This window comes from Saimiri boliviensis, chromosome 8 (assembly GCF_048565385.1).
Source record: "Saimiri boliviensis isolate mSaiBol1 chromosome 8, mSaiBol1.pri, whole genome shotgun sequence".
Classification (NCBI taxonomy): Eukaryota; Metazoa; Chordata; class Mammalia; order Primates; family Cebidae; genus Saimiri; species Saimiri boliviensis.
This window is the reverse complement of record NC_133456.1, coordinates 95,969,969-95,987,080: the sequence shown is the minus strand read 5'-3', so window position 1 is coordinate 95,987,080 and position 17,112 is coordinate 95,969,969. Positions and strand designations below refer to the sequence as shown.

The 17,112-nt window shown below is 45.3% G+C and overlaps 1 protein-coding gene and 1 pseudogene across 3 annotated transcripts in view; both read left to right on the top strand.

Annotated features, from left to right (window-relative positions):
• Positions 1–3,384: 3,384 nt before the first annotated feature.
• On the top strand, positions 3,385–3,759 carry LOC120367625 (small nuclear ribonucleoprotein G pseudogene; annotated as a pseudogene).
• Positions 3,760–8,024: 4,265 nt separating this feature from the next.
• The window catches only part of PDSS1 (decaprenyl diphosphate synthase subunit 1), a 57,907-nt gene continuing 48,819 nt past the window's right edge, over positions 8,025–17,112 (top strand). Inside the window, exons 1-3 of one of the 3 annotated variants that reach the window (XM_074404904.1) lie at positions 8,025–8,189; positions 13,949–14,013; positions 14,666–14,774. In XM_074404904.1, the coding sequence (XP_074261005.1) occupies positions 8,040–8,189; positions 13,949–14,013; positions 14,666–14,774 (324 nt within the window). In that variant the 5' untranslated portion in view covers positions 8,025–8,039. Of the gene's footprint in view, positions 8,190–8,539; positions 8,737–8,815; positions 14,014–14,665; positions 14,775–17,112 lie in introns of those variants that run through there. The other 2 variants (XM_039478531.2, XM_010341245.2) reach the window with 2 other exon arrangements.

Here is a 17,112-nt window from a genome sequence, read left to right as displayed (position 1 = left end):
CCCAGCAGAAAGGAGCAGAAATGCCTGGAACATGCTGTACCCCAATGCCAGGCCCAAGCGGGGCCAGCTCAGGGTGACATGAAGGGAGCAGTCCTGCAGCTCTGAGATCTACGAGGTGGAGGTGACAGTAGCAACAGACCCAACTGCTTTGGAGCCTGCCCAGTCAGGTTTGGGAGCCAGCGAGGGTCGTGACTTGCAGCACATTGGCAACCAGAAGACAACCAAAGGTAGGGAGGCTATGGATACCCCCAGGCCTCAGGACCTCCCCTTGCCCTACTGATATAAAGTTCCCCCCAGAGGCATCCACAGCCTGGGGCTCCTCCCTCTGCCCCTAGTTAGTTTTCCCAGGCCCAGGTCCCAAGCAGGAGGACTGGCTCTGCCTCGAGTCCCTACCCCTTCTCTTTACCTGCTGTGTCCAGACGGCTTCTCTCCTCCTTCCTACCCCAATGCCCAGTTCTGGGCCCTCTTCTTCTTCCAAAGGCTGGCTGAAAGCTAAGGTTCAGAATACAAAATGTATGCTACAGATTTCATTGCTGTGGAGGAAATGTCTGACCGCCTCTCTATTTAAACTTTCTTCTCTTCATTTCTTTTAACATTAGAATAATTAAGCCTCATAAGAGATGTTCCTTTGTAACTTGAAAATACTGTCCTCAATTTTCACAGTTTTCAAAAAAATTTTTTTAATGTTTCTTTTGATACATTTTTGGCAAACAGGTCATATTCACTTACTTGACTAACTTCTTTAGTGTTGATTTGTGAGGTTTTAGTGCATCTCGCCCAAGCAGTACACACGAAATCCAATTTGTAGTCTCTGATCTTTCTCCCCATTCCCATAGTTTCCCCCTGAGCTTCCAAAGGCCATTGTATCATTCTTTTTTTCCTGAGACTGAGTTTCACTCTGTCACCCAGGCTGTGTCATGATCTCAGCTCACTGCAACCCTTGCTTTCCACATTCATGCAGTCCTCCTGATTCAGCCTCCCGAGCAGCTGGGATTATAGTTGCAGGTCTTATATTTTTTGTATTTTTAGCAGTGTCAAGGTTTCACCAAATTGGCCACTCTGTTCTCGAACTCCTGACCTCAAGTGATCTGCCCACCTCAGCCTGCCGTAGGGCTGAGATTACGGGAATAAACCACCAGAGCCCAGCCAAACTTTCCCTTTTTTTTTTTCCTTTATTTTCTAATCTCTTGAACTCATTCTTTGAGTTGTCATGTGGAGTAACAGGTTTCTCCAATTACTGGAAAACTAGTTTAAGAAATAAACAGGCAGAACAGTGGTGCTGAGCATGGAGAAAGCATCTCTGTGTTCACAGGGAGAGGAGCTGAAGACCTTCTGGCATGGGCTGGGCAGCAGTTCAGTTGCAGGAGAAACAGCCCGATGTGGAGAGGTGGCCGTCTTCTGTGGCATACTTTACATAGAACCCAAGAAATCAATGTAGAGCTTCGTCTCCCTGATTCTCTCACAGCTGTAAACCTTCCATGGGTCAAGCTTTGTGTCAAAAGGACAAATTAAAAGGCAAGAAAATAAAATTGCAATACCAGGACTTTGGGGCGGGGGGTGGGGAACACATCTAATAACAGATTATTTCAGGAAACCCCACATCTTGCCCAAATCTCTGTCGATTGTGTCTCTGTCCAGTGTACTCTTTGTTGAGGACAATGCTCAAAAGTTGTTCCTGTACTCAGTGTGGTATGAAACTAGAAAACTACATTTCAGGGAAAACAATATAATTATTTTGAAGGGAAATAGGTTTTCAAGGTTTATTCTTCAATTACGAAAAGGTTTTCTAAAGTAAAACATACTATTCCTCTCCACGAACCCAGTTAATCCAGACCGTCATCACTAGGGTTTATTAAATACCGTACTCACCTTCCTGAACCTTTTGCTGAATCTCATACAAAGTTTTGTCACAGAACCTCAGATTTTTCATGAGGTCTTGTGTACCATGCCATGCCTGTGACTTGCTTTCTTTGCTTTGTTTTTATTATTACTTTTTTTTAAAAGAAGTAGCCAGCAAGTATCTCTCTTTGCTTTAGAGATGTAAACTGCTTTGTATTTTCAGATTAACTTGCAAGAATGTTGAAAATGCTTTGCTCACTCCCCTTTTCTCGCTTTCTCCCTCTCAGGACCTATAAAAGGCACCCCCCAGACCAGACCAGCCTGACCAGCATGGCTAAACCCTGTCTGTAATAAAAATACAAAAATCAGCCAAGATGGTGACACACACCTGTAATCCCAGCAACTGCAGAGGCAGAGGTGGGAGAATTTTTTGAATCCAGGAGGCGGAGGCTGCAGTGAGCTGAGATTGTGCTACTGTACTCAATCCTGGGCAACAGAGCAAGACTCTCTCTCAAAAAAAAGATGAGATCTTTTTGCAATTTTTTAAATAGCTGATCAGCTCTTGCCAGTGTTAGTGTATTTTACGTGTGTCCCAAGGAAGCCAAAAGATTGGACACCCCTGCAGTCTAAATGGAAATTTAAAATGAAATAGTTTTAAAACCAAAATTATTTAGTAATTAAAACTGGCAAGATGTGCTTAAATTTTTGAGCATATGCTTGAAATAGAAGGAAAATTTGCTTTACATTAACTTGTATTTCATGAACAGTAACTCTCCAGTTTTAGGCATGTTATATTCTTTTGATGTCAATTTTATTTCACTTTAAGTTCCAGGAAACGTGCAGAATGTGCAGGTTTGTTGCATAGGTAAACGTGTGCCATGGTGGTGTGCTGCACCTCACAACCCATCAGCTATTAAGCCTAGCATGCATTAGCTATTTGTCCTGATGCTCTCCTCCCCTCTACCCACCCAACAGGCCCCAGTGTGTGTGGTTACCCTCCTTGTGTCCACGTGAAAAACACAGCTTTTCTGACACCTGACTAAATCATGGTCATTATGCAGATCTCTGGGACAATACAGGAAAGGTTCAGCAGAGAGAGGTGTGAAAGTTGTCAGAATCCCCTCCCAGTGTCCATGTGTTCTCATTGTTCAACACCCAACTATGAGTGAGAACATGTGGTGTTTGATTTTCTGTTCTTGTCAGTTTGCTGAGAATGATGGTTTCCAGGTTCATCCGTGTCCCTACAAAGGACACGAACTCATCGTTTTTGATGACTGCATAATATTCCTGGGGTCTGTCGCAGGGTGGTAGGGGAGGAACAGCAGGGGGTGGGGAGCTGGGGAAAGATAGCATGGGGGGAATTGCCAGATATAGGTGATGGGGAGGAAGGCAGCAAATCACATTGCCATGTGTGTACCTATGCAACAATCTTGCATGTCCTTCACATGTACCCGAAAACCTAAAATGCAATTAAAAAAAAAAGTTGTCAGAATCAAAATGGAGTCACTCACGTTAAAAAAAAAAAAAAAAAAATGCTGGGTAGGCCATGCATTCCGTTCCAAGGCCTCTGTGTGCCCGAAGAGTAGCCATCATGAGCAAAGCTCACCCTCTCGAGTTGAAAAAATTTATGGACAAGAAGTTATCATTGAAATTAAATGGTGGCAGACATGCCCAAGGAATATTGCGGGGATTTGATCCCTTTATGAATCTTGTGATCGATGAATGTGTGGAGATGGCGACTAGCGGACAACAGAACAATACTGGAATGGTTGTTATACAAGGAAATAGTATCATCATGTTAGAAGCCTTGGAATGAGTATAAATAATGGCTGTTGAGCAGAGAAACCCATGTCCCCTCTCCATAGGGCCTGTTTTACTATGATGTAAAAATTAGGTCATGTACATTTTCATATTAGACTTTTTGCTAAATCAACTTTTGTAATAGTAAAAAAAAAAAAAAAAAACCACTGACAAAAGAACCAAGCAAGTTTATGAATAGAGGGTTCTCACGAGGATCATGAACTCTGTGATTTTCACTCAAGTGGAACACAATCTTTGGTGTGTGGCCAAAAGATCTTTGTAAGTACTGCCTGTACCTGAGTGGGATTATTTAGATTGATCCTGAAAATGCAGCAGGCATTGTTCCTTTATGAAAATTTTAGTGAGATACTGGACGTGAGGGGAGTGCAAAAACCAGGGTGAAATCAGAAATTAGAGCGGGAGTGCAAGGACAATAATATATATTATAAAAAAATAATATATATTAATAATTTAGGGCAGTAATACTCTATCACAGCATATAAAAACTCCATAATTTATTGTATAATGCTGCCACTGGGACAAAGACACATGTAGTAGGCCAACTGCAACAAAAACCACTGGCTTTGGTAGAGTTTACAGAAAGCATGATTTAACCTGTCAAATGATGGAATATGAACTAAAATTTTGTAGTAGGTCTCAAAGAGGAGAATGAACATTTAAGCCTCATATTTTGTTTGATCATAGGAATCTTGGCTGGTACAATGCTGAAATGATTTGATTCTAGGAAAATTGGGGCTTTGAAGTGTGTTGAGACTTATGGGTTGACCTGTGATCCGTGTTTGCAGGTGGTTTATGTGTGCTTCGGTACAATATACTATACATGTTCTTCAGAACAAGCTTGTTAAGCATGTTGCACAAATCTGCCTGTAGTCTATTATCTATTCTGTTGAATCCATCAATTACTAAGAAGGGATTTTAAAATCTCATGGGAGCACATTTGTCAATATCTTTTCATTGTTCTGGCAAATTGTGCCTTATATGTTCTGATACTGTGTGTTTATTATTAAGCGTAAACAAAAATTATGTATGTAACTTCCTGGTGAAGTGAACACTCTATCACCGTGTGAAGTTTTCTGCATTTTAGTTTGTACTCATGCTGCTGTACCGTCTTTTTTCTGTTATTTGCTTGGCAAATCTATTCATTCCCTTTCAAACTCTCTATGCCTTTATGTTCTACATTTGCCACTTGTAAATGACATATAGTGGATTTTGTTGTGTTTATATCCAGTTCAGGAATTATTGTCTTTTAAATGCAGGTTTCTTTTTACTTTTTTGAATGTTTTCACTTTTCACCCAAGCTGGAATGCAGTGGTGTGATCATGGCTCACTGCAGCATCAGCCTTCTGGGCTGAAGCCATCCTCTTGCCTAAGCCTCCGAGTAGCTGGGACTATAGGCTTATGCCACCAAGCCTGGCTAATTTTTCCTTTTTTTTTTTTTAGAGATAGGAGTCTCACCGTATCATCTAGGCTGGTCTCTAACTCCTGGCCTCCAGCAGTCCTCCTGCCCTGGCCTCCCAAAGTTAATGTATTAGTCCATTTTCACACTGCTACAGAGAAACTACCTAAGACTGAGAAATTTATAAAGGAAGGTTTAAGAGACTCAACAATTTTCCCACCTCAGCCTCCCAATTAGCTGGGACCACAGGCACATGACACCACTCCCAACTAATTTTTAATTTTTTTGTAGGGAGGGTATCCCCCTATGTTGCTCAGTCTAGTCTTGTATCCCTCGGCTCAAGTGATCCTCCCACCTCAGCCTCCAAAGTGCAGGGAGTGTAGGCATGAGCCACATCTAGCCCCGTTTTTTCCCTTCTCCAAGTCAAGTGGGAAGTCAACACAAACTAAAAACCAAGGCCAGGTACAGTGGCTCACACTTGTAGTTCCAACACTTCAAAGGGTGAAGTAGAAGAATGACTTGAGCTTTGGAATTTGAGACCAGCCTGGGCAAAAAGTGAGACTTCATCTGTACTAAAAGTACAAAAAATTAGCCAGGCATAGTGGCACATGCCTATAGTCCTAACTACTTGAGAGGTTGAGATGGGAGGATTGCCTGGGCCTGAGAGGTCAAGGCTGTATTGAACAATCATTGCACCACTGCACTCAAGCCTGAAAGACAGAGTGAGACTCTGTCTCAAAAAAAAAAAAAAAAAAAAAAAAAAAAAAAAAATTAGGAAAAGAAAATCAATACATAGAAGTGATAGACTCTTTTTTTTTTTTTTTTTTTTTTTTTTTTGAGACGGAGTTTCGCTCTTGTTACCCAGGCTGGAGTGCAATGGCACGATCTCGGCTCACCGCAACCTCCGCCTCCTGGGTTCAGGCAATTCTCCTGCCTCAGCCTCCTGAGTAGCTGGGATTACAGGCACGCGCCACCATGCCCAGCTAATTTTTTGTATTTTTAGTAGAGACGGGGTTTCACTATGTTGACCGGGATGGTCTCGATCTCTTGACCTTGTGATCCACCCGCCTCGGCCTCCCTAAGTGCTGGGATTACAGGCGTGAGCCACCGCGCCCGGCCCTGTGATAGACTCTTATAGCTCTAATGAACTGTGTATTATGGCCCAGGCTATAACAACATGCTTTATACATATATTCCTCACATTATAAGAACCTTGCAAGGCTGGGCACAGTGGCTGATGCCTGTAATCCCAGCACTTAGGGAGGTGAAGGCAAGCGGATAACCTGAGGTCAGGAGTGCTGAATTACAGGTGTGAGCCACCGTGCCTGGCCTATGGCATCTTTTTGTTGGTTTGTTTTTGAGATAGAGTCTCACTATGTCTCCAGGCTGGAGTGCAGTGGCACAATCTCAGCTCACTGCAACCTCCACCTCCCAGGTTCACATGATTCCCCCACCTCAGCCTCGTCAGTAGCTGGGACTACGGGCACTTGCCACCGTGCCCGGATAATTTTTTGTTTTTTAGTAGAGACTGGGTTTTACCGTGTTGGCCAGGATGGTCTCGATCTGCAGACCTTGTGCTCTGCCCACCTCGGCCTCCCAAAGTGCTGGGATTATAAGCATGAGCCACCGAGCTAAGAGCAATGTTTTCTGTTTTGTTTTTTTGTTTGTTTGTTTTTTTGTTTTTTTGTTTTGAGACGGAGTTTCGCTCTTGTTACCCAGGCTGGAGTGCAATGGCGCAATCTCGGCTCACCGCAACCTCCGCCTTCTGGGTTCAGGCAATTCTGCTGCCTCTGCTGGGATTACAGGCACGCGCCACCATGCCCAGCTAATTTTTTTTTTTTTTTTTTTTTTGTATTTTTAGTAGAGACGGGGTTTCACCATGTTGACCAGGATGGCCTCGATCTCTTGACCTTGTGATCCACCCGTCTCAGCCTCCCAAAGTGCTGGGATTATAGGCGTGAGCCACCGCACCCGGCGAGGATACCATATTCTTTAACACACAGTGTGTTTCAGAAGAATGAGAAAATACACGAATCAGAGTATGGAGACCAGAGTGGCCGTAGAGACGCCCACCCAGGTGGCACTGAAGGAATTAAGAAGCAGACATCCAGACAGAACAGCAAAGTGGGACTGTCCGGGGGCCAACAGCCTCTCCAGCTGAAAGCCTCAGAGAGCTGACAGCTTTCCATTGTGAGGGCCTGGAGCAGATTCCGACCCACGGAGTTATTCTCTCTGAACAGGTGATTTTTATTAACAAACAGGTGGTCTGTGTTTTCTCATAGAACCAAGAGAAACCAGGGAGGCAGCTGGTGCCTGTATTTTCCACGAGGGAGCCACGAGGGAGCCACGGGGGCGCCACGGGGGCAGGGTCAGGTATCGCATACTTCAAGAATTGTTTTAATCGGTGTATGATATACATATACTGTTTTGCTACTTTAGAATGCCCCAAGCAGTTTTCCACTTGGTGGGGGTGGCAGCCAGGTTTTCCTTGCCATGGTTCTCAGCAAACAATGTAATGTATCATACACTTTAGGACTTGTCCCTATATCAGAGAACTGCAATTACCTACTTGCTGGTCTATTTCCTCATTAGAGTGAATTTTTTGAGGACTAAATTGCGTTTCTGATCTCTAATGGTTACCCTCTAGCTCACTGGCTCTGTGTGTTTGAGTGCAGGTGCTGAATGCTTAATTATATCACTTATTTTCTGTTAGAAACAGGCTGTCTGTCAGCACCAGAACAGCACAGGCAGATCTGGCCTTAGAGCTAAGGAAAGGTCCCAGGTATCTCCCAGGCTGGGTACACGCAGGTTCAACATTACCAAACATTAGGGAATCCCACACAGCTCAGTACACCCAGGTGTGAGCAACATTGCCAAATTATACCTATAAGGCGTTGGGAGGAGACTCCAAAAGCCGAGAGGCCGGGCTAATGTAGCTCGTTTCACAACGGGACCGATCGTGGTCGGACTTGTTCCTAGGAGGATGCGGAGGCTGGCACTTTCTTCAAGAACAGATTGCAAAAAGCGGCCACCTCCGCGTGGCAGGTCACGGCCAGGAAAGGCAGACGCTGAAACCGTCGCCTCCGGCTTAGGCCGCACAGCGGGAACCCGATTTTTTGAGTACTTAGTGCGGGTAAGGGTGGCGCGCGGTGCTATTTCTAGCTGATAAATGGTGCCCCCAGGACATTTCTGTTGTGACTGCAGGCGTGGCCTGTCCCCCCGCCCGGCTTCGGGGAAGGGGTGGGGATAGGAGGCTTGCCCCGGGGAAGGTCACGCTCCGGGTCCCCGGGCCGGGCCTCCGCGCGCCCCCGCCCCGCCGCCTCCCGGGAGCGGCCGCTGTGCCCGCCGGCTGCCGACTGGCAGACGCCCGAGGTCCCCGCGCCGGCAGTCCGGCAGCCCGGCAGCACGCGGGGAGGAGGTCGCCGCCGGCCCGGGCGTGGCAGAAGCGCTTCCTGTGCCAAGTTTCCGGCTCCGGGTCCCCGGAGGAGGATCGCGGGCCAGAGGCGGAGCTGCCGCCCTGCCGCGACTTTCAGACTCCGACTATGGCCTCGCGCTGGTGGCGGTGGCGGCGGGGCTGCTCCTGGAGGCCTGCGGCTCGGAGTCCAGAGCCCGGCTCCCCCGGCCTTGCGGGGCCGCCGGGGCCGCGCGCCGCCGCCGCCGCCGCCGCCGCCCGCTGTCAGGTGAGGTCGTGAGGCGCGTGCCTGGCTGGGCGCAGAGGTCAAGGCGGCAATGACAGCGGCGGGCGGAATGAATGGGAGCGGGGAGCGCGTGCGCCGGGGCTCCGGGACGCCGGGGGTCTCTCCGGGGTGGGACTCCGGAGCGGAGGGGTGTCCGCGGTGGGACGGAGCCGCGCACTGGACTGAAGGATCTCGGTGGGGTGAAAGCGGTGTCCTGGAGACCCCGGCAGCGTTTGGGGTGGAGGAGAAAGCTATGGGGAGTCGGGTGCTGGGGAAAGCGCAGGAGCTATCTTACTATCCACAGCGGTATGAACAAGATTAAGCCTGCAGAGCGACTGCAGCTACTTCCTTGTTTTAAAGGCAAAGGTGCTGAGAGGTCTCTCCGAGATAAGGAGTATAGAATCGGCCTCGGAATAGTCCGAAACGGTCTTGTGAAGAATGCAAGGCTGGTGCTAGGGTGAAGCGGACCTTAGCTGTCCAGCAGTGGCTTGGGGAGGAGAGCACAGCTGGATGGGGCTAGAAGGGCACTGGAAGGGAGGAGAGAAGCCCTGGAGTCACCGAATGTCAAAATCTCAGCAATAGCTGATTGTTTCAGCGTCTCCTCTGCTGCCTTGAGTTCCAATCTCTTTTCTCTCCCTTTCAGTTCAGTTTAGGCCCTGTAAATGGACACTGAGCCCTTCCGCACTTTTGATTCTCGGTGTGCCATGGGGTAGGCCCATGCTATTAGCATAACCATGCAAAATCTATGGACTCACTGTTGTTTGACTTTAGTACTCTTTTAGATTTGGCACATTTTATATGTCCTTGTTCTCATCAAACATCGTTTTCAGTATGAAATATGTAACACTTAAAAATACCTGCTTCATACCAAAGTGGGTGCATATCACAAATTTTCCAAAACCAGGTGTTTGGGCCAGGTACAGTGGCTCACACCTGTAACTCCAGCACTTTGGGAGGCTGAGGTGGGAGCACTGGTTGAGGCCAGGAGTTTGGGACCAGCCTGAGCAACATAGCAAGGCTGTCTCTACAAAAAAATAGAAAAAATTAGCCAGGTGTGGTGGTGTGTGCCTTCAGTACTAGCTGCTCAGGAGCCTGACGCAGGCAGGACGATTGTTTGATCCTAGAAGTTCAAGATTACAGTGAGCTGTTTATTATGATAGTGCCAATGCACTCCAGCCTGGGCAACAGTGTGAGACCCTATCTCTAAAAATTCAAAAGCAAAAAAAGACATTTGGAGACTGAATGGCAGCGGAGCAACTAGACACACTAGACAGTAAAGAAAGAATAGGATATGGGGGATGAGGGAAATGTGGGAAAAGAGACTTAGAGGAAGGTAGGCTTTGCTGGGATCCATTTCAGTACTGATCTCTCAGACTTCAGGTATTTCTAGTTCCACAGATGAGGCCAGTATTTGCATCCACCCTCTTATGCCAATAGATACCTTTTATTTTTTTCATTTATTTTTTTCTGGACACAGGGTCTCTGTCTCCCAGGCTGGAGTGCAATGGCAGGATCTCGGCTCACTGCAACCTCCACCTCCCAGGTTCAGTGGAGTGATTCTCCTGCCCCAGACTGGCAAGTAGCTGGAATTACAGGCATGCACCACCACGCCCAGCTAATATTTGTATGTTTAGTAGAGACGGGGTTTCACCACGTTGTCCAGGCTGGTCTCGAACTCCTGACCTCAAGTGATCAGCCTGCACCCCCAGCCTCCCAAAGTGCTGGGAGTACAGGCATGAGCCACCACACCTAGCCTGACACTTCTTTTTAAAAGAATTTCATGCCCACCAAGCAATCTTAGCTGGGGAAAGTGCTTTCTTGGAGAGAATATGCTTTATGGCTTTCCTGTCTGCCTGAATGACCACAAGGAGGAATTGTGTCGATCAATGATGCGAAGACCATGTATTTCTGATTTGTGTGTCAGTGATGCTTTTCACTATATTTTAATACATTAGCATGCTGGTGTCTGTCTCGAGTATGTGTGTTTTGGTTACTTCAAGTCTCTCAGGGCCTAATAGTCCTTGGGGAGACAGAACTATAGTAACTAAGCCACAGGGACAAAGAGCAATATTTAAGCCACATCTCGCTCTCCACCAGAGCTCTATTACCTCCTGATGGTTGCACATTCTCCCGACTTCACTAGTGTGAACAAATATTGTAATAGGTTAAAAACCAGTGTGCATGTGATCATGTCAAATCATTTCTCAGTATATCTTTGATTTTTAAAAAATGTTTTAAAGACAGGGACTCTCTGTGTTGGCCAGGTTGGTCTTGAACTCCTGGACTCAAGCAGTCCTCCCCCACTTAAGTATTGGCACCTGGCCATGTCTTTGATTCTTACCCAGCACTTTATCTAACTGAGCATGGTGGCTCAGGCCTGTAATCCCAACACTTTGGAAGGTGGAGGCAGGAGGATCACTTCTGTTCAGAGGATTGCTTCTTTTCTAGACCAGACTGGGCAGTGACATGTCCTGATATGGTGTGTGTCTGTGTCCCCACCCAAATCTATCTCGAATTGTAATCCCCAATTGCAAGTGGGGACCAGAGAGGGTCAAGGGAGGGAGCAAATAGAGGTAATTGGATCATGGGGGTGGATTCCCTCATGCTGTTCTCATCACAGGGAGTGAGTTCTCAGGAGAACTGATGGTTTTATAAGTGTTTGGTAGTTCCTCCTGTGTTCACTCTCTCTCCTGCTGCCTTGTGAAGAGGTGCTTTCTTCTCCTTCCACCATGATTGTAAGTGTTTGAGGCCTCCCCAGCCGTTTGGAACAGTGAGTCAATTAAACCTCTCTCCTATAAGACTTTGGGTTTGGACTTTTGAGTTAAAGCTAGAATGAGCTAAGACTTTGGTGGACTGTTGGGAAGGCATAATTGATTTTGAAAAGTGAGCACATGAGATGTGGGAGGGGCAGAGTTCCCCAGGCTGTTCTTGCAATAGTGAATTATACAAGATCTGATGGTTTTATAAGTGATTGGTAGTTCCTCCTGTATTCATTCTCCTTCCTACTGCCTTGTGAAGACGGTGCCTTGCTGTTCCCTTTCTCTTCTGCCATGATTGTAAGTTTCCTGAGGCCTCCCCAGCCACTGAGAACTGAGTTAAGTACACCTCTTTCTTTTATAAATTACCTAGTCTTAGGTTTTTCTTTATAGCAATTTGAGAATGGACTAATAGACTTCATCTCTACTAAAAATTTTAAAAATTAGCTAGGTGTGGTTGCATGTTTCTGTAGTCCCAGCTACTCAGGAAGCTGAGGCAGGAGGATAGCTTGAGCCCAGGAGATTGAGGCTGCAGTGAGCTATCACACCACTGTACTCCAGCCTGGAAAAATAATAGTAAATTCATGAGAGGCAAGGTTGACTTTCAGAGGGTGTATGAGGGAAAGGTAGGGAACAAAATCAGAATTAGAAAATAACTGTTGCCCCTCTTTTCGTACTTCACTGCTTTCCTGAGCACCTCTAACCTCATTTTGGAAAACCGTTCTAACGTACTTTTAAAGCAGAAAATAGTAGCTTGATTGAATAGATACTGTATTAAATGTATTCTGTGTACTAGGCTCTGAGCTAAGAGCTTTACATATGCTTTCTAAATTAATATCCACCTTACTCCATAAGTAGATATTATCAGAAAGATGTCACAAGGTAACACAAAAGTTGAGATTTGAACTGAGATCTGTCTTCCAAAGTTCATGCTACTGAAAATCATTCGTCTACTTGGTGGTAAAAAGCCCCCTTGTATTAATTACCTATGTAATTTATCCTTCAGCCCAGGTTAGAGGTCTGTAACTGAATAAAAAGTTATTAAAACTATTCAGTTAGAATAGGTCAGTTAGTTATAACTAATCATAGTTATTTGGCCAAGCACAGTGACTCACACCTGTAATTCCAGCACTTGGGGAGACTGTGGCAGGAGGATCGATCACTTTTGCTCAGGATTTCTAATAATAATATCTATAACTAGAGACCTAATAATAATTATTAGTTCTCTTACTGAAGAACTTTTACTTTTCCATTAAGATGCCCTTATTTATAAGTATCATAATAAAATACTGAATTTATATGAACTTCTAAAAGATTAGGAAAGTTTTTTTTTTGTTGTTTTTGTTTTTTGAGCCAGAGTCTCACTCTGTTACCCAGGCTGGAATGCAATGGCGCAATTTTGGCTCACTGCAACCTCTGCTTCCCGGGTTGAAGCAATTCCCTGCCTCAGCCTCCCAAGTAGCAGGGATTACAGGCACCCACCACCATGCCTGGCTAATTTTTGTATTTTTATTAGAGACGGGGTTTCACCATGTTGGCCAGGCTGGTCTTGAATTCCTGACCTCGGGATCTACCCACCTCAGCCTCCCAAAGTGCTAGGATTACACCTCGCCTGGCCTCAAAATAACTACTTTTTTTGTTTTTCTTGAGACGGAGTCTCACTCTAGCCCAGGCTGGAGTGCAGTGGTGCAATCTCAATTCACTGCAGCTTCCACCTCCCTAGTCCTGATTCAAGCAATTCTCCTGCCTCAGCCTCCCGAGTAGCTGGGATTACAGGTGCATGCCACCATGCCCAGCTAATTTTTGTATTTTTAGTTGAGACAGGGATTTCACCAATTGGCCAGGCTGGGCTTGAACTCGTGACCTCATAATCCACCCACCTCAGCCTCCCAAAGTGCTGGGATTACAGGCGTGAGCCACTGCACCTGGCCAAATAACTACTTTTAACCCCCTGGTTTATGTGCTGTCAAACTGTTCTCCCATGTGTAATATCAAAATGTCTTGAGGTGGGTTGGTTTTCTTGACAATATTTATCCAAAAGTGTCATTTCCAAAGTATGTTGAGTAACAAGAACTTAAAATAGTATTTGTATAAATATAAATTCTTTCTTTGCTATTGAAATCTTTTTCCTATGACCAATCTTAGTTAAATGGAAGGAAATTGCTTTAAAACTACTTTTCAGGTCTGGAAAGAGAGATATGAATATGGAAACTGGCTTGCTTTTGGGGGAAAGGATGGACTGTAGATGGTTTTTATTTTCTGTTTTTTTCTTATGTTTTCTGCAATGACAAGTATTTTGTAATAACAAAAGAAAACTTTTTAAATTCTTTTTCTAAAGTTTGCAGTCTACCTATAAATGGGTGATTAGAAGATAAAGATTATAATTATGGGGGTTTTATCGTCCAATGTTACAGTTTTTCAGGAATATTCTTACAAGTTTCTTGACATTTTTATTTTAGATACCCTATTTTAATCTTGTGAAGCATTTGACATCTGCCTGTCCAAATGTATATAGCATATCACGGTAAGTTTACAATCCATTCTGCAACTACTAAAATTATTCATTTTTAAATTTGTTATTTTAAAACCTTTTTTTTGTAGAGACAGGGAGCTTACTATGTTTCCCAGGCTGCTCTTGAACTCCAAGCCTCAAGCGATCCTCCCACACTCAGCTTCCCAAAGTGCAGGGATTGCAAACATAAGCACCCAGCCTAAAATTATTAATTACAGTGCCCGTAAATTTCTAAATTGTAGCAGGCTAGGCCAACAAATTTAGTATGTTGTTTGAATGCCGTAATATTTGCTCTGTGTGATCTGCCTAGTCTAAAATCAGGAATATATAAAGTTTGAACTCAACCCAGAACACAATGAACATAGTTTAATTTATCTTTGATTTTGTGGGTTCTCAAGGTCCTGTTGGTAAAAATGATCTATAGGTCTGTCATTTAGCAAGAATAGAATTTTGTACGTTTCTCCAAATTATAATGACCTTTTCAGATTCATAATTTTTTATTTTTAAAAATTTATTTCATCTGGTAGACAAAGGTAAATGATTGATTTCTAACAAGTATTTGGGCTGAATTTTCTATCCTCTGAATCTACTAAATATGTATTTATATAAAATGAAAATTTTCATTACTTGAAAATGAAGTCATGTGCATTTTTGCATGTCCCAGGTTTCATCACACAACCCCAGACAGTAAAACACGCAGTGGTGAGAAATATACTGATCCTTTCAAACTCGGTTGGAGAGACTTGAAAGGTCTGTATGAGGACATTAGAAAGGTGAGTTTTTTTATTCTGCTGTCATATAATGTTCTACTAGAACTTACTAAAATTTTATTTATTATTATTTGGAGATGGAGTCTCACTCTTGCCCAGGCTTGACTGCACTGGTGCAATCTAAGCTCACTGCAACCCTCACCTCCCAGGTTCATGCAGTTCTCCTGCCTCAGCCTCCTGAGTAGCTGAGATGATAGGCATGTGCCATCATGCCTGGCTAATTTTTGTATTTTTAGTCAAGATGCGATTTCGCTGTGTTGGCCAGGCTGGTCAGGAACACCTGACCTCATGTGACCCACCGGTCTTGGCCTCCCAAAGTGCTGGGATTATGAAAAACCAATGCAGGTGTTCAGAGCTATACAATGCAGTTTGCAGTTTGGGCTCATGTATGGTCAAGTTTTAAATGTTTCTTGAGCAAGAACCACATGTGACCCAGTTAGGCAATATGAAAAATTCAGTATGTGCTAACGTTCAGTAAGAGGTTATGGCAGGGTTGGGAACCTGAAAAAAAAAAATGGTCCAGGTAGCTCATGCTTGTTCAATGAGTTATCCCACCTTTCCTCTTAAAACCCACCAGCTCCCAGTGACTCCAGCTGTCTCTTCCTTATCTAATTCTGAATGTCGTTGCCAGACAGCCCTAAATTTTTCATTCAACTCTTTTTCCTGAAAACTTGCACTAGTTCCTCACGTGGTTGGACACGGTGGCTCATGCCTGTAATCCCACCAATTTAGGAGGCCAAAGCAGGAGGATTGCTTAAGTCCAGGAGTTTGAGGCTGCAGTGAGCTATGATCCTGTCACTGCACTCCAGCCTGAGTGATGGAGCAAGACATTTTTTCTGTCTTTAGAAAAGAATTGGCTGGGTGCGGTGGCTCATGCCTATAATCCTAGCACTTTGGGAGGCTCAGGCAGCTGGGTCACTGGAGGTCAGGAGTTCAAGATCAGCCTAGCCAACATGATCAAACTCCGTCTCTACTAAAAATACAAAAATTAGCTAGGCATCGTGGCATGCGCCTGTAATCCCAACTACTCAGGAGGCTAAGGTAGGAGAATTGCTTGAACCCAGGAGGCGGAGGTTGCATTGAGCCGAGATCTTGCCACTGCATTCCAGCCTGGGTGACAGAGTGAGACTATACCTAAAAATAAATAAATAAAATAAAATGCTGCCCAGAAATGTCCATGTGCCCCTTTACAAGTCCCCACTTTCCTCCTTTCATCCTCAAGCCCACCGCACACTAGCTCTCATATTCCGATGGCAACACCAGTTCCTGTTTCACAGACAGTAGGGACCATGAAGAAAAAAACTCCTTCAGCTCCTACTCTGTCACAATTGACCAGCTTGCCTGCGTCTTCTCTGGTGATTGATTGCCTGCTCTCCTCCCACTCACAGAATTCATGTCCCTTCCCTTTCTAGGGGTAGTCCCTTAGACACCTCCCAGCTCCTTAGGAACTCCCCCAGACGTTGCCTCTCCCTGTCTGCAAACTTCCATTGGCATTGTTTCTTTCATATCCATTGGGTGTTCAGTTTCTTCACCTGCATTATTAAAAGGCCCATATCCCCTGACCCAGTGCTTCACTCTTTCCCTTCCATTACAGTATCCCCTGCCCTCTGCCTCTCTCCGGAGCTGTCACGTTCCCTCCACTATTGCACTGGGGCCCCCTGTCCAGCCTCGTCTCCGAAGCTGGTTTTGCTCGAGTCACTGATAGCTTCCCTGTACCAAATCCTATGGATTTACCAGCAGCAAATCCATGCAGGTCTGCTGCAACCTCACTTCTTACCTCCTCAGAAGAAAGAATTCGACTGAGGAGCATTAAGGCAGGCGAGACAGAGGCAAAGTTTAAAAGCAGGAGTGAAAGTTTACTAAAAAATTGAGAGCAGGAAGGAAAGGAAGTAAAGTACACTTGGAAGAGGGCCAAGCCGGTGACCTGAGAGATCAGGTGTGTGGTGTGGCCTTGGAACTTGGGATTTTACCTGCGGGCATGCTTCCAGGAACTCGAATCCCTTCTCCCTTGTCTTCCCTTGGGCTGCCCGCATGCACAGTGGCCGGCCAGTGTGGGAGCGGAGCATGCGCACTGTGCTTACTGGAGTTCTGCGCATGCTCACTTGAGGCATTCTTCCCGTACGTACCAGTCCCAACGTTCCTAAACGGACATATACGAGTTAAACGCCGCCATTATGCCTCTTAGCGCATGCTCCAGCCCACTCGCCCGCCTCCTGAAATCTTACTGGGAAGCTGATCACCAGTTTCCAGTTTTTCTGTCTGTTATGAGACTGCCTTCCCTTAGCACTAGCTGCGACCAATTAGTATTTTGGAGACACGGTTAACAACTGCCTGACCATCA